Source organism: Acomys russatus, chromosome 24 (genome assembly GCF_903995435.1).
Source record: "Acomys russatus chromosome 24, mAcoRus1.1, whole genome shotgun sequence".
NCBI lineage: Eukaryota > Metazoa > Chordata > Mammalia > Rodentia > Muridae > Acomys > Acomys russatus.
The window spans coordinates 11,846,926-11,865,100 of NC_067160.1; the positions used below are offsets into that span (position 1 = coordinate 11,846,926).

Below are 18,175 nucleotides of genomic sequence, written 5' to 3' on the forward strand. Positions count from 1 at the left end.
AATACCACTTAGAGGGCACAAAATGAAAATGATCCTGAATTTTAATTCCTATCCTGTTTCACCAGAACAGATAGGAAAATCTGTGGTGACAATAGAAGAATTATTTTCCATCTTACCTAAGATAGGTGTTTTAAAATTAAAAACCATGAACAAATCTATCCACAAAATAATTCATTTTATATCAAACAGCTGCACACCCCATAATAATGAAATAATGTACCTAAGGTTACAAATGAGAAGTGTTAGGTATCATTCTTAAAAAGACATATTAAGTTCCTAATACAGTTACAGTAATAGCTCTATTTGTAGTTTAACATAAATTAAGATCGTAATTATATTTGTGACTATTTTAAACAAAATAACAAATTCCTTTGTACCTGTGAATGTAATTTATAGCAAAGCCAAGTTCATTTTCTAAACCAATCTATTTCACACTGCAGAGGTACTCTGGTATAACAGTATAATGTAATTCTTGTGGAATGTTGAAAGAGTAGATTCACTAAAAGCACAGGAGAGGTTTGAAGATAAATGAAGATGCTATTCATTCAAGGGTAATTTCATCTTAGAACTATATGAAAGATGTTTCACTCACACAGCATAGTATATGGTCTCAAATTTAAGTGTGTTTTCAGCTCAAATATAATACTGCTAGATTGATTATGCTGAGACTATACATCTAATAATGAAGAATGCTAGCATCTTTCTACTAAAAATAATAGATTGTCCTCTGACCACTATGTCTGTGTTGTTCTATTTAACTGCAACAGAATTTAACATAGAGCTTTTTACGTAAAACCTCGCTATTTTGTTTGTTAGAAACAAACAAAAAAGTGATGATACTCACTTAGAATTTCTCAGAAACCTACAGAACCATGGGTTTTTAGTAAGTTAAGTAAGTACTATGTTAGAAAATACTAGCTGGTATAAACTAATTCACAAATTACTAAAAACGATAACTTAGCCACCTATTCTATTTTGAATACGCAATACTTCATAAGTACAAATCCTACAAGAAGAGTTCAGATGTTTTACAGACATCACACCCTTATGTGCTGGAGAACTGATACGAATACTGAGATAGTTTTACTCTGTTACGTTCTGCTTACAATCTAAGTTCAGTTTTATTTTATAAACATCATATTTTATGCTTATTCATACTTTATATTTATACTTCATAACTCATGCCAGGTGTTGTAAGTGTAACTTACCATCATGACCTAATTAATGTAATGTAAAACAATAAATCTCAAGAATTTAAACTTAAGTCCAACAATATCAAGAAAACATCTGCACCCCCATCTTACTCATTCTAGAACCCTGAGGGCGGCTGTTACTAAGTTCTTTTTCTTAGTTGTTATTGTCATCTCTTAACTCTCAAAGTAAATACAAAAGCCTCACATTACAGAGTATAATCAAACTGTTAAGGACAAACTTTTAAAATCTTTAAATTATATTTTATCTATAAACCAGCTTTATTAAATATTTTCCACAAAATACTTTATTCGCTATTAAGACATAACAACTGAGAGCATTCTACTAGTTTTCAGATCATGTTTAAGCTAGCACTTCATATTGCATGTAACAACTGCTTACAACAAAAATGTGTTACTCAGCCAAAACTCAAGATTATTTCACCTACAACTCTACAGGTAAGCTGTCTACTGTGGCCATCAAAATGACTTGACAAGGTGCTATTGTTACACATTCTCCAATCCAACAACTGACTTGCAATACAAAGGAAAAAGGTACTCCTTACCACTTTCCTCCAAAGATTACACTAGAATATTACCATTTAACCACTAAAACATACCTCCACCTACAAAGCTTCATTTGCTAATAAGGCAAAAGCAAGGGTCAGTTTAAGTATATATGAGCCCATTTGACATGTTAATGTTCACACCATTAATGATGCCTATAATATGTTGCATTTTTGGCCATGAATTATAGTCAACAGAAAGAAAATAACTTTTGTTATTTTTTTTTTTCATTTTTAGAATTTTTACTCACAAGAAACAAGGAAAATAAAAAGATTAACTGAAATATAAATGTTCTTTTTAGTCTGAGCTTAATGTCATTCTTAATGTAAAAATGTTACTTTTTAATGTAGTATTCTAATAATGATCATCAGCTAGTGGTGCTTTAAAAAAATCCAATTTTTCAGACATATAAAAAAGAAAAGCAAGGTTGTTTAAATTGCCTTCACATATATTAAATGATATTATTTCTAAACCCCAGTAGAAATTAGTATTGTGTGTGTGTGTTTATGTGTGTGTGTGTGATATTCACAAACAAGTGTATAAATGCTTGAAGTCAAAACAGGTATTAATTCTCCATTCAACATCTTCTATTACTATTACTATTTTTCAAAAGAATTTCTTATCCACTACTGTAAGAGAGATAAACATGTTTTTGTGTTGATCCCAAGTGTGGGATGGGGAACAGACTTGTGAGAGAGCAGGATGTGAGCCACTTCCTGGGGGAGCTTGGATGTTGTCAGCTGAAAACATCCTAGTAGAGACTCTGAGAGGATATATAAATATATATATATGAGCCCAAAACAAGACGCTTGGGAGAGAGGAAGTGGGACTGTTTTGGCTGTTGATTGCAACACATCAAGAGATGCTCCAAGAGAGAACTGCTCCAGGGAAAGCTTCAAGGCTTTGGACTCCAGCTGAGGCAGGTTCCACACCACCTACCAAGCTTAATAATAATAATATAAGAATGCTTTTATTTCATTTTCAAATTCCAAAAACTGAGACATGTTTATTTCATACCACAGTGTGCTAGGGGATATGAGAAATAATGTATGATTAAAAGTTCACATATTATTGGGCAAACAGTTGAACCTCTCTGCCTTAACTGCTCTCCTCTGTGGGGAAGTGAAATTGTAATAGTACCATTTCCATGGGACTGCTATGGGAGAGGGTTGTTTTGACATGTAACGCACACAATACTGGCCTCATATAAAGACTAAGTTAATAAGAATGACATGTTCAGCACAGTGTTACCCATACACAAAACTCAACCAATAGCATTGCTTCCTGTTTTCCTCCATAATTAACGGGCTCTGTGTATTTAGAAAGACTATCTCTGAACTTTAAAGATTTCCACAACGTTTTGTTTTGTGTTTTCTGGCTTTGTTGTTGTTTTAAGATTGGATCTCACTATGTAGTCTAGGCTGGCATGAAACTCATCTAGCCATGGCTGGTCTTGAATCTGTAATCCTTCTGTCTCAGTCTCCAAAATGCTGGGATTACCACATTTTTTGGACTATAAGACGCACTTAACCATAAGACTCACCCAGTTTTTAGAGCAGTAAAACCAATCGAACCATAAGGCACACCCTAATTCACACACACACACACAGTCTGTAATCCTTCTGTCTCAGTCTCCAAAATGCTGGGATTACCACATTTTTTGGACTATAAGACGCACTTAACCATAAGACTCACCCAGTTTTTAGAGCAGTAAAACCAATCGAACCATAAGGCACACACTAATTCACACACACACACACACACACATTTGGGGGGGGGAGTGCATATTATGGTATGAAAAATACAGTATATGTGTGTGCCACATTTGATATATTTTTTTCATGTGTATGGGTGTTTTGCATGTATGTCTGTCTACCATGTGATGCCTGGAACTGGAGTAACGGACATGTGAGCTGCCATGTGGATGTTGGGAACTGAACCTGGGTCCTCTGAAGAGTAGCCGGAGCTCATACTAGCCCCACATCTTAAAAACTAGAGTAACAGTAGTGCCTTGCATTGGTTGTGGTGAGGACTGACCATAATATTCTACATGAAAGTTCTCAGTAGAGCTGATTATGCACAAACATACTTAATGCTGCATTTTAAAGCAAATCTTTAATATTCTTAAATAACATTAGGTTTACTCATTGAATATTAACATTTTTAGGCACAGTATGAAATCATGGTAATACACATTTCAGTGGATAGCTTCATACCCATGATTTCGGCAGCAGAAACTGGACTTGGTGGGTAAAAAATGAAGGAAGAAGGACGCAAGGTTGGGGGAGGACAGGGACAGGGGGTGGATCTGGGAGTAGTTGGGGAAGGAGTAGGAGGGAATACACATGATCAAAATTCACGCATGATATTCCCAAAGAATAAAATCCTATATTTAATGTGGTTATAAAATTATTAGTGTTCATGTGAATATAAAAATGTCCTCCTTAAAACTTTACGTATAATTTCTATTCCAAGAGGTGGTTTTTTAAGGCATTATCAACCCTTCAAGCTTCTAATCATATTGCTGAAATTGATTAAATGCATTTCTGCCAAGAATCAGGACAGAAGGAAATAATCGAATCTACTACATATTTACAATACTCCAAGTGTCTCTAAATGCTACAAATATGTTAATACATTCTATTCCCATGAGCCAATGGGACAATATCTAGTTTAAGTCTATTTCACAGAGGAAGAAACTTGAAACACAGGGCTCTTAAGGTATACTGTTCTGGAACAGAGATAAACTTCTCCTTTCACTTTGTGGACTTTGTTATAAAAGGGAACATACTCTGGCTGAAATAGCATAGACAGAACTTTTTTGTGTGCTGTTGTTGTTGTCTTTTTATGTAGCCCTGGCAATATTGGAACTCATTATGTAGATCAGATTAGCCTCAAACGTGTGTGTGCGCGTGCACACACAAAATATGCCAGTCGCTGCCTCCTAAGTACTGGGATTAAAGGAATATAATACCACGACAAGCCCATCTTGTTTTTTTTTAAGCATTTTTATTTTCAAAAAACTCAAAAGTTCGTATGTATTTATTCATATTGTATTCTAAACTAGCACTGTCTAATACAAGAGACAACAGTTACGTATGGCTCTTGAACATATGAAGTACAGCTAGCAGAAACTGAGATGTTCTTTAACTGTATACCTCAGACTTTGAATTTAATATGAAAAAGTAAACTGTGTATTGATTACATAATATTTTGATATATTGTACTAAGTAAAACATAATTAAAATTAACTACATTTTCAATGAGGCTACTAGAAACGTCTGAGTTACTTAGTGGCTAGCACTGTATTATCTACAGGAAACTTGGTTTAAGTTTGGGGTATAAGAGACAATAGTAACAGATTTATCAGGTTATCTTACCAATCAATATAAGCCTAAGACCCTCGAAGTAGTAGCACTTTAAAGTGGGAAGTGTCTCTATGTGTGTGTAAATAAAATGTAACACAAACATTGAGCTTATGAAAATGTATCAGCCTAGCATTTTACTACAGTCAGCAATCAAGATTACATTATGACCAATCAGCACTCAGGTAAGCCTATACTTGTAGATAAATGATACAAAGAAAGCAAACCATAGAGGAAATAACCACCAGGAGGGAAGCCATTTTTTTTTCAACTGAAGTCATAAAGGTGCCTTTCATTAAAAATAGCCAAGCGCTTAGCTCCTAGAATATAATAAACACCAGCCTGTATGATAAGTAAAATTTGAATTTCCTGATGGTGTAATTGGCAGACTATTAAAATGTCCAATGTTTGATAGCTGGTATCTTCTAGAAAATATACAGTTTATGAGTACTTGTCACATTGTTTTGATCAATTTTATACAACAAACATGAAGCCTTTAGCCGGTTCTTCTAAACAGATGCTGCTCCTCTATATAGAAGAAAATTACTCCATAAAGTTTATATCAGATATGTGGAAAAGTCACATTTATAGTCATGGCTACTATCAGCTGTCAAGCCAAAGAATATTGAAGAAAACCAAGAATTTTTAATATATGCTGGTTAATTTATCATCTAAGTGACATATGTAGGATAAAAAATTGAAATGGTTAAGCAAAACTCAATTATTTTTCAAAGGTCTTTTTGGTGTTATTTTCAGTTTCAACTGTGATTTGAGAAATTATGGTGAGAAAACAAATTAATAGGAACCATAGAAATAGTAATATACACCAAGTTGGGTTTTTTCTTTTCCTTCCAGGAAAAACTTAAATATCAATTTTTAAAATAGTGATATTCTAATATTTTGCTTTGTACAGAAGAAACTGGTTAAACCATCTTGCCTTTGGCTACTCAAACCTGACATCATTTACATTTGGAGTCGAAGAGCTCACTGTAGAGAGCTGGCCTTGACCCAGTGGAACAGTGAGCAGCATCCCAGGTGTCTACACAATAGGGACACCCAGTGGCAACCCTCCAGCAGCTCTGGCAACACAACATGCTTACCCACTGCCATGTCTTCAAGGAGCCAAACTCTCCCTAGCTGAGAATCATTACTCTATTCCTACCCAAAATACTTTCCTATTTGTTCAAAATTAACCCCTGCAGTACTCCCTACAGCAATGTTCCATTTTAAGGACTCTTTGCAAGAGATCCTTAGATGGCTTCAGTAAGGAGTAAACCTACTGAAATCACATACAGAATAGTCTGGGTATATTTTTTTTCTTTCACCACATGGACTAGAAGATTTTCTGGAGAAAAAAAATGTTAATTAGCTTTGTTGAATCCTGAAAGAGCTGTCTCCCAAATGACAATGAAAAGGGGTCAAGAAACGGTGCTTCAACAAAAATATTCACTATGGTCTGAAGCTGTCTTTTCAAAGATACAAAGATTGAAAATATTATTTTACACACAGCAAATAATTTATTTCCACTGCTTATCAGGCAAGATTGCTTCACCGCACTAGCAAGCCATTTATACAAATACACATCTACTGTATGCATCACTTATTCCAGGCCAACTATGTTACATACATACACACACATATATAAATACATAGCTTACATGTTTATGTATGACACTTAAATTCCATTTATCTCACTGAAGTGAAGAGACTAACAAAAGCTTCTATAAAGTCTATATATATTGCACATAACTGAAAATTTGCTTATCAAAAGTTAAGATAAAAATAATAATTAGTTAAATAGCATTTAGAGACAAAATAAAGACAAAAATTACAATTTATACTCTTGGTAAAAAAATATAAAACATTTATTAAAAAAACATAATAGATCCACCAACTAATAAATTATTGTCCAAGCAGATTTCTTCCCATCTGACTGCCTTAAAGATGAACTGAATGCAGTACTATCTGCAGCCATACTGAATGACAGTACTGGATGTTTGTATTAAACCCAGAGGTTAACAAATTAAATAAAAAATATAAATGAGATGACCTAAAATTAAATGCTTAGCATTATGCTTCCACTGTGACAAAGGCGTGATAGATACTTTCTTTGTCTCCCAGGAGCTCACAGTCTCCCCTCCAACAAATGTCACATGTCTACAGGTCCCTTTTACATGCTTCACTGTATGTAAATCTTTGCGATTCACGCTACATAAACTAAGTACCTCAGCAGCTAAACATGTAAAATGTTTATGCAACTGTAATTTTACAACCTACAGGAACATTTTTTTCCAAATAAACAAATCTCCATGTATTCCACAGTGCAATTGCAAGTTTACACTGCCAAAAAATGGTTTTTGGAGTACACAACCATAACATACACCTTAAAAAGCCACTGCATTCAGTAAGTGGACTGGGACTAATAAATGCACATGGAAGCAGTAAGTATATAAGGAGTAGCTAAGAAGAACCGATCTGCATCAAGACTAACAGGTAGAGTTGAGGTAAGCATGTGGGCAACGACGACTAAAATATGTAGTGATCAACTCTTTACAAATAAGTTAGAAAATAATTTTCAGTTTGTAAGTGAAATTATTACCTCAAATAAAAAAACTATCATATCTAACCAAAAGCAAAACAACTGGAGACAGAATGTGCGTACCACTTAAAAGTAATTTTGTTTAAAGGAATGAATAATGAAGTTTATTTTATGTACTGACAACTGAAAATACCGTATAAAATTATACTTCACAGAAGAGTAAGATTATACTGACATGGTAATCACACAGAACAACTCTAAACATACAGTATCAGACATTCCGTGGGAGATGGACTGCAACTCAAAATGATCTACATCCTCCAGCACAAAGAACAGAATTACATTATTTACATATTTACCTGCACAGCAAGAGACGCTGCATTGTCAGAAAGCAAAATTTGCTCCCCTGTGGAAACATAAAGAAAGGTCTGAGTCCAAAGTTTAAATGCTAAGTAAACAAAATAGATTTATAGTATTTTAAAGTTTTTTTTAAAAAAAATTCCTACACTAAAGAAATAATGAAACTTTATATCAATAATGCATTTATTTAATAGTTTTTATTTTATTGCCATGTATAAATGATAAAATAGCGTTGTTCTAAACTTTATTTGACCACTTATCTCATTTTATTAGCAATTAATATTGCTTATTTAAAACACAATCATTTTTAAATTTTTAACAAATATTTTTCTTTTCATTAAAGTGAAGCAAAATAGCATCTGTTCAAATCTCTCTAGTTAAAAGTAAAAGCATTCACAACCACATAAACCAGCTTCCAGTTAATATTGCACAGTGTGTCTAGGTCTGTCACACAAAAGAAAGATGACAAGTTCGCTGCAATAAAAATTCCATGCTTAGAAGACGGGGCTGCTGCCTATTAGTCTTCATTACTTTGCAGTCTTCTGACAACTGTAGCAGGCTGCTGAGCCCCAAATGGGGTCCATAATGTGGCCTGATGATATATGAAGAGCTGCTAAAGGGAGCCGGGACCATCCTAGCCCACACATTTTAACAGCTCCTTTTTACAGAGAGCCCGCTTTACCACGGGACTTCAAAAATCTGCTGTGTCGGCTCCTGGTGCAGTAACCCTGCCCAGTGCTCCTGCACCCGCATCCTTTTACAGTGCCTGCAGCAGCCAATGCAATGAGCCAATAATAAACGAAGGACCACAGAGGAGATGAACAGTTGCTTTAACTAGCAGACACCAGTTTAGGCAAAACCTCATAGACAAATTATACAAAGGAATCCCTTCTCTGTGTTTTACATTCTTGTTGCAGAAAATTATATTAGTATATTTGGGGGTTGCAGAGTTCACCTATTTATTTGGTTGGTCAGCTGATTTGGCTTAGTTTGGGAGTTTTTGTTGGTTATATGCGTATTTTGATACAAAGCCATTTTTAATTGTGAATAAGAACCTACCTCTCAGTTGTTGATATAAGGTCGCATTTTCAGGCCAAGGTTCTGTAGCTGCAGAAACAAGGCAATGATAATAATTAGGCACATGGGCAAAAGCGTATCAATAATCAGTCAAGCTCATCAGTATGTACACTGACGAGTATTTAAAGTCTACTGTTAAGGTGACACTTAGCTACAGCAATGAATTATACTACGTTAGATTATATGATAACCTGTATACAAAGGTTAGACTATTTTAAATGTTTTCTTTATTGTGTGGTTTTTGTTGAAAAAAAAGGAAGACATCTTGCCAAATTAAAAGACAATTTAAAAAACTAAGTTAGCTTCCTTAAATCAGCTATATACAAAATATTGTTTCATACATTCAAAAAATACTATTATTCTATTTAGTACCAACAGAAAAGATAGCACAATAATGTACTGGACATTTTATTGTAGGCTTTTCAAAAAGTAAAATTTCACACATTAAGTCAAAGAACCAAACATATCTCTTAATAGCCTTACTACCTTCGCTTTTTAAAAGGTAGTATTTTTAAAAACATTTTTAAAAATGCAATATGAATATGAAAGAATACATTGTCTTGCCTGCAGGACCGCCATGCTACAAAAACCAACAGCCAAGTGGCACTATAAGCTGTAAGCATTACAATGTGAAAACAAGTCAGTGAAGCTCATTGTAAGTCTGATATAAGGCTTGACCTTCACCCTTACTCTCCCATCTACAGAAGACTGCAGCTATAAAGAGAATCCAATAATCTACTAGTGCTGAGGAAAAGCACTCAATTTTTAACAGTGTCTGGTCAACTGTGCTTAAGAAGCAATAGTGCCATTAACAGAACATAAAATACCAAAACAAAACAAAACAAAAAAACTAATCCTAATACTAATCCTAACTATGATTCTTCTAAGAAAGAAAGTAGGCTGTGGCAGTTAATAATTGAGTTTTGTTTTTGTTTTTTGAGACAGGGTTTCTCTGTGTAGCCTTGGCTAATCTGGATTCACTTTGTAGACCAGGCTGGCCTCTAACTCACAGAGATCAGCCTGCCTCTGCCTCCTGAGTGCTGTGATTAAAGGTGTGCGCCACCACCCATCTGGCAATAATTGAGATTTTAACTGTATTTATGCTAAGCCAGTCTCTGACACAGCAACAAGTCATTTTTGCTATGTAGCTATAGTTTATTTTTTTAATTTACATATGTAAAGCATTTTTAAGGTGGATCATTTAAGAGGCAACAGGTAAAAGAAACCTCCTAAATTTGTTCTTATACTTTAGAATCAAAATAAAAATCATAATATTATTAAAGTTGCAAATGTTACATTTGACCTAATTAATATACATTAAGTTAACAGAGATAATACTAAGAAATCATCAAGCAAATAATGTTCTATACCGTTAGCTACAATATTATGCATATATGTAAAGGCTACTGGACTTCAACACACATACCAAAAAATGGGGGGAAGACTAATTATTTTACTATAAACATTTTAACAAAGTAAAACTTCAATAAAAACCCAATTAACCAGCATAATACAATTCTTAAAAGCCAAGGAAAAAAAAATAAGCTGCCATTAGCAAATTACTCAAAAGTAGCCTTTTAGGATAAATTGTGTGGCCAACACACATGTGCCATTTACTTCTCTAAATAACACAATGAGAGTCACTTATTATAAGATCCTTAATCATCAAATATTTACTTTTATGCATCATATAAACTTTGTTAACAATAAGGCACAGATATAATATTTATAAAATTCCAAATAATAAACATTAAAACTCAGTACTTGAGGGAAAAGATGCGTCCTATACCTCTGTGTGAGCCCAATGTACCATATGCCTTGTATACCATACTTGCTACTCTATCAGTTTACACTTTGAACTATAATGTGAACATAATTCAAGCTTCAGTAATTCCAGTAGTTCAGGCAGGGGGTTCACCAAACATACATAAAGTACTGGGTTCAAACTCAACCAACTAATCAATGTGTGTGTGCGCGCACACACACACACACACACACACACACACACACACACACACATACACACAAAAACATACGTGCACGCACGCATGCACACTCCACTATGATAGATTCTCCAGATCTAATCCAATAGAGTATATACCTATATAAAAGCAATGGAAATTTTGCAACATACCACCTAACTGCAAGTAAGTTACCTATAAATACCAAAGACTCTTATATGAAAGATCTACAGCTGAAAACTAGGGAAGGGAGGGTTAATGTTTAGCTTGGTGCAATATATAAATTGTATTTCAACTCATAAGTTATTGAAAATAAATTCCAGGAAGAAATCTACAAAAACAATTAATACTTCCTTCACCAATAGAACATATCAATTTTATAAAGGAAGTCAAGTAGATTGATGAAACCTATGTAGCCATTTTATTTTAGCAGATGGGAATTCTAGTGTCATGGATCAGTAGATAAGAACTGTATGTGAAAATGACCAGCTATCTAACTCACCCCTGAACACCTCAGGCTACAGACACCATTAACTTGAGCACAGTCTATGTGACCTAGTTTAAATAATTATATTTAAAGTATTATGTGGGAAAACTAATCACTAGTGCTATTCTGTAAGTTTGCTAAAAGTGAAAATCCCATGTTGGGTGGTATAAATGATCTATGGAAGTGTCTTTCTAGAAAATTAGCTCTTAACTAATAAGCAGTGGTTCTCTATGGATTGGGTCACAACCCCTGGAGGTCAAGCAACCCCACTGCATACCAAATATTTACATTACGATTCATAACAGTAGCAAAATTACAGTTATGAAGTAATAACAAAATAACTTTATGGCTGGGGGGGTCACCACAACATGAGAAAGTGCACTAAAGGGTCACAACAATAGGAAAGGTAGAAAGCCCCGATATAAGTAAGTCCAAGAATCATAAACAAGTATCACCCACACATAGCAAAATACAAAGGCTACTTCTTGCTGTGAATAACATTAATTAAAGCCTTTTATTGTAAACACTAGACAAAAGATGCAATCTAAAAAGACTACTTTTTCTATTTTTCTCTTTTCCAATGTCAAGCAAGTTAATTCCCACTCCACCACTTGCCCCTGAGTTATATGTCAAATAAAGAGAGGTGAACATTTTTAAAGTATAGTGATAACAATAAAAACTTATAATACCTATAGCATTCTTTAAATTATTTTTAAAACAATAAAACATTTTTGGTTTTTAACTAACTGTCCTCCAGTTGACTTGAAAATGTCTTAGACCACAAAACTACTTCCAATAGTAAATAATGTTTCATATCACTTAGCCCTATGAACTTTCAACTTCCGCTACTAAAGCACTTTGTAATATGAAAGGCCATTTCAAATATCCTTAGAGAAAAAGCAGCCTCAGAATAACTAGAAAAAGTAAAACTGAATTAGTTTCTTAAAAGAGGATTGGTAAGCAATGGAAGTTAGGTGAAAGAACTGTCCACTACTGTCAAGACGCAAGTTACTTATGCCTAAACCATACCAAGAGTTACACAGCATCCCAGATCTTGCCCTTAGAAAATTCACCCCTCACCCCCCCCCACACACACACACACACCTCCTCCTGGGTCCTCCCCACTGCATTCCACCTATAATGCACCACAATTTCTCCTGCCCCAAAACTCTTCTGTGCTGTTTCCTCTATTTAGAATGATCTTTCCCTCTTGTGTCATCACATCTCAACTCAAACATTACTTGCTCGGGCAGAGTCTGGCTTATGGACATGACTGACGCAGCTGAACAGAGGCAGCCCTCAGGAAGGACCCATAGCAGTGTTCTGCTGTCCCAGTGCTGGTGTCTTCACAGTCTGTGAGCAAGAGCCTCATCTTCACGTTACACTCCTTGTTGCAATATTTCCTTCTGTCCACCTAGAATATGTCCAACACCCTCAAATGTTGCAGATGAGCTTATCCCCAAAGTCTTTATTGGTTGCCCTAAGTTACTCAAACACTCCCTTACACAGACACCCTTTATGCCACTTATCACAGGCAATAGTTTTACAATCTGAGTGTTTAGTTATGTCTCCAAGAAGAAAATAAACTGTGAGTCCAGAATTCATGTCATCCTTAGAACTTAGCACACACAAAAAAAATGCTGGCTAGATAAATGTTGGGTTTTATAATTACCATTTCTTTTATTATTACTCTGTATCATTTTATACTAAGAGTGCTGCAGGGAAGACATAGAAAGCATACCTTGTACAAAAACATTTTTTTTTTCAAGTTTACCAGATAGTTTAGTCTTTCTATTAAGCTTAGTAGGTTAGGGGTTAAGATGTTTTTAGGTCTAGATAGATATTTTAAGTTAACAGAGATATGATAGATATTGATCTTCATTCAGAAATTTAGACCTAATAAGATAGGAAAGATGTTTACTTCAAGTTTGCCAAATACAAATAGCCAAATCACTATGAATGTAACATTTATATCATTTCTGATTGTCTCATGGTTCTTCCTGCTGTATGTAGTTTATTTCATTCATGTGTAATAATATAAATGTATGTTTTTAAAAGAAACATAATAAATTTAAAAAAAAAAGTTTCCCCAGATAATTTCAGGACCACACAACATAAGTCTAAAAATATTACAAGTTGCCTGAAAAAAAGTTGGATCTCTAATTTCACCTTACTTTTTTAAAGTCTTCCTACTTTCACTTTTAGTGTAAAGTTTTTGTGTCTAATATCTATTAAAGGAATCAACACCATGACTGCTAAATCTATTTGGGCTTGCATGCGGAAATATTGCACTAATGGGAATGTAAGATTTTAAAATGATAAACCCTAAGTTAAAGTCACAGGATGCAGAAAGCATTGACAGCGAGATAGCATGTTTAGAGTTTGGGCATTCACTATGAGGCTTAGAAGTCTAACATTAATATCTGATTGTTATAATTTGAACATTCAATGCCCACACAAGCTCATGTGTTAAAAGGTTTGGTGGCCAGCTGAAACTGTTAGAGGAAATTGAAGAAACTTTGGAGGTAGGGCCTGGTGAGAGGTAGTCCATCGCTGGGGATATGCCTCTGAAGGCCATCCTTCCTGACCCTGTCCACCTAGTAACCAGCAAGTGAGTAGCTCACTTCGCCCTGTGTTCTACAAATGACTGCCTTGCCTCAAGCCCACAGCAATGGGCCAGCTTACCAGGCTTGGAAACCTCTGAAACCATAAATAAATCCTTTCTGCTTTGTCTGTTCACAGGAATTCATCACAGTAACAAAGGAACTGATAAGAACGCCATAGTTAATATAAAATGCCAAATAGGAATGTTCAGTTTTAGGGTTTCTATCTGGGTAAGAAATGCATGGCTAATTTGCAGGTATTTTCCTCTGTACATCAAAGGGCTGTCTTGCATAGTACAAGATACACACTCTAACCCACATGGCAGAATGTTGTTCGAGTTAACTACTTATTTCAAGTGTCACCATGTATCCCAGACAGTCATGTGTTCCTGAACAAGAAGGAGTCCTCTTTCTGGTGGTGGTGGTGATGGTGGTGGTGGTGGTGGTGATGGTGGTGGTGGTGGTGGTGGTGGTGATGGTGGTGGTGGTGGTGGTGGTGGTGATGGTGGTGATGGTGGTGGTGGTATCAGGTTTTTTGATCATAAAAGGCTGAGGGAGGAATATACATGAATTAGTAGAGCATGGGGTCCCTGGGTACCAACCCACTTAACAGCAAGATCCTTTCCTTCTGTCCAACTAGAATATGTCAAAGTTTTCCAGAACACTTAACACTCTCGTACTTTTCTGAATTTGCTCAAAGTGTTTCCCTGCAGTATTTTCACTACCAAATATTCAAACAGTTTCAGAGTCAATGTCCCTTCCATCAAGAAGACTTTTATAATTAGAATAATTTCTCTTTTATATGAACTGTCTGTACAGTTTGTATTTGTCTTGTGTAATACATTACTTTCTATACTGTCACACTGTTAGGTCAGTACTGTATCTCTAGTTTACTAAGGAATAAACTCTTAGATACATTTTTTTTCTACAGTCTTGAAGTTAGTTCTTAAAATCTTGGACTTTTTAATTGCTTCAAACTAATCACAGCAGTTTTAATACATGCCAAAATATTACATTTGAATTTCTCAAGTTTTAATTTGTTGTCTAGTTACCATTTCAAGCTAATCTATTTGTTGTAAGAATTCCAAAATAAAACTACCAACTTTGGCAGCTAGAGAAATGGCTCAGTTGGTAAAGTGCTTGCCATTCAAGAATGAGGGCGAGTTTGACACCCAGCAGCTATTTAAAAAGCTTGTTACTGCAGCACGTGCTTGTAATCATAATGCTGGAAAGGCAAACAAGAGATCCCTGGGGCTTGCTTGCCGGCCAGTGAGCCAAACTCCCAAACACTAGGATCAGTAAGAGACCTTGCCTCAAAAATAAACTAGAAAGTAACTGATGTCAACCAATGGCCTCCATGTGCACACACGCGTGCACGCACACAGACACACACACACACACACACACACACACACACACACACGTGGCCTGCTTTTGGAAAAGTTAATTCTAAGAGAAGAAATTACTAAAATGTTCAGTAGGTAAAGGCTGACCTTAATTTAATCCCCAGGAAACACAGGTGTAAGGAAAGAACCAACTCCTATGGTTATTTTCTGATCTACACACACACACAGGGAATAAAACAGTGATGATTTTTTTTCTAAGATTAAAAAACTACTATAGCTGGTCGGTGGTGGTGCACACCTTTAATCCTAGCACTCAGGAGTCAGAGGCAGGTGGATCTCTCAGTTCAAGGCCAGCCTCATCTACATAGTGAGTTCCAAGACAGCCTCTCCAAGACAGGACTACACAAAGAAATCTGTCTCTTGAAAACCCAAGCCCAGAAAACAAACAAACAAAAGCTCTATATTTTTCATGCTAAAACAAAAACACTCTTAGTGGCCCACTCTAATTCACATTTTAAAAATTAGAATTACTGGGGGCTGGAGCGATGGCTAAGTGGTTAGAGCACTGGTTACTCTTGCATAGGTCTGTGGTTCAATTCACAGTACCCACGTGGTAGTTCACTACCATGGTTTGCAACTCTAATTCTGAGGAATCCAATGCCTTCTTCTTGACTTCTGTAGGCACTAGGCACACACACATAGTGCACAGACATACCTGCACGTAAAACACTTATCTACATAAAATAAAGTAAATCTTAAATTCAAAACAATGAAATTGCTATTCTAACAGTATTCAGGTAAATATACACTTATTTTTGCAAACATAAAGAAAGAACTAGAAATAAATCAGAGCACTCCAAGTGCATATTTCACTTAATGCTATTTAAAAGCTAGTCAAAGCCAGGTGTCGTGGCACACGCCTGTAACCCCAGCACTCAGGGAAACAGAGGCAGGCGGATCCTGTGAGGCCAGCCTGGTCTACAAAGCAAGCCCAGGACAGCCAAGGCTATACAGAGAAACTCTGTATCAAAGAAAAAAAGAAAGAAAAAGAAAAGCTAGTCAGTCCTTTACCAACTTTCTATTTTTCCCTAGTCAGTGTCCTGATTATTTCCTATGTAGTCTCTTTACCAAGAACAAAAAAGGATGGCTCTAAGTTTTAGTCTTTAGGGAATAAAGAAGGGTTATTTTTATGCAACTGCATATTTCTAAAACTTTTCAAACTAGACCTTTCTCTATTCTTGTATGTATCTATCTTGAGGAGGACAAAACAAAATTAAAAAGGGACAGGCACAAGGCAAGTGGCACACCCTATAATTATGGCACTTATGAGGGTGAGGCATGAGGCAGAGGTGCGGGGGAGGGGGGGGAGTCATAAGTACCAGGCTAGCACAGGTGACATATAGGTACTGTCTTAATAAAAACAAAGATTTAAAGTTTTAAATTTTAAATTAACTTAAAAAGAGAACTCCTAATTTTTAAAAAAATTTTTCAAGTCTTTAATTTTTAAAAGTCATGAAACAAGCTGGGCAGAGGTGGTACACACCTTTAATCCCAGCACTCCAGAGGCAGAGGCAGGGGGATATCCTTGAGCTCAAAGGCAGTCCCAGTCCAGTCTACAGAGTGAGTTCCAGGACAGCCATGGCTACATAGAGAAACTCAAGCAAACAAACAAAACAAGCTATAGAACAATGCATAAATTGCAAGCAATATAAATGATAAACTAACAACCAAAACATAAGTATTTGTTCAACATTGTTTTAATTGTATTTAAGCTATCCTTAAGTTTATCAATAAATATAATCCTAAAAACACAATATTCCTTACAATTAGTCTATTATAATATTATTAAAATGACTGGTAGAAAATAAATCCATATTAAATAATTTCCATATTACTTGTAGTGTCCTCAATGTCAATTTAAATGATAAGTCATTCTGGTGGCAGATGATCCGTCCATCCCATTCATTCAGGGTACTCACACTATGAAAGTGGTCATCTAATAAAAACGTTTAGATTCCAAGGTCCAAGACACGGACCATGGCAAGAAGTGCTTTCTGTTATTGGTTTCTTTCTCTCTCTTTTTTAATTCTGCATTTCTAATGTGCAACATGACTCCTCTGGCATATGAACATAGGTGAAGACATAATTTGTAGAATAATAGGCACTAATATTACATGCTGCTTCAATTCTGTCATTTTTCCAATCCATCAAATTGATTAATGCTATAATAACTCTACACAAACCTATCATCTGTGCACTAATGAAGTCAAACTCAGTTTATCCTTAGGCAACTATATTCTAAAAGCTCATAGCTGTCATTCCTTCTGCCCAGCAACACGACTTAAGACAGTGCTACAGAAAAGGAGTAAGACACAAGTGCAGTCAGTCTATCCCAAAATGAGATGATTTCACACAACTTCCTGCCATAGGCGTAAATGCAAATTCTAGCAATATAACAAAAAGTCCAAACAAGAACTTGGCAGATCTTAAACAATCAAAAGTTACTGCACAACTTCAGGAAAACAAGAAATAAATTTGTTAATTTGATAAGACACCAGACTGATGACCGCAGTGATACCAACAAATACACTAAGTTTAAAACCTATCATCTTTTAGGCAAATGTAATTAAATGGGTTTTTAAGATAATTAGACTTAAAGTATAATGGGAATGTAAGGACT

General features: G+C 35.4%; 1 protein-coding gene across 1 annotated transcript in view; it reads right to left on the reverse strand.

Moving 5' to 3' along the window:
- Mtx2 (metaxin 2) overlaps positions 1 to 18,175 on the reverse strand; it is a 53,376-nt gene that overhangs the window by 22,138 nt on the left and 13,063 nt on the right. The window contains exons 2-3 of the mRNA XM_051167193.1: positions 9,081 to 9,128; positions 8,021 to 8,067 (exon numbers count right to left, since the gene is read on the reverse strand). Of these exons, the coding sequence (XP_051023150.1) occupies positions 8,021 to 8,067; positions 9,081 to 9,128 (95 nt within the window). The remainder of the gene's footprint in view (positions 1 to 8,020; positions 8,068 to 9,080; positions 9,129 to 18,175) is intronic.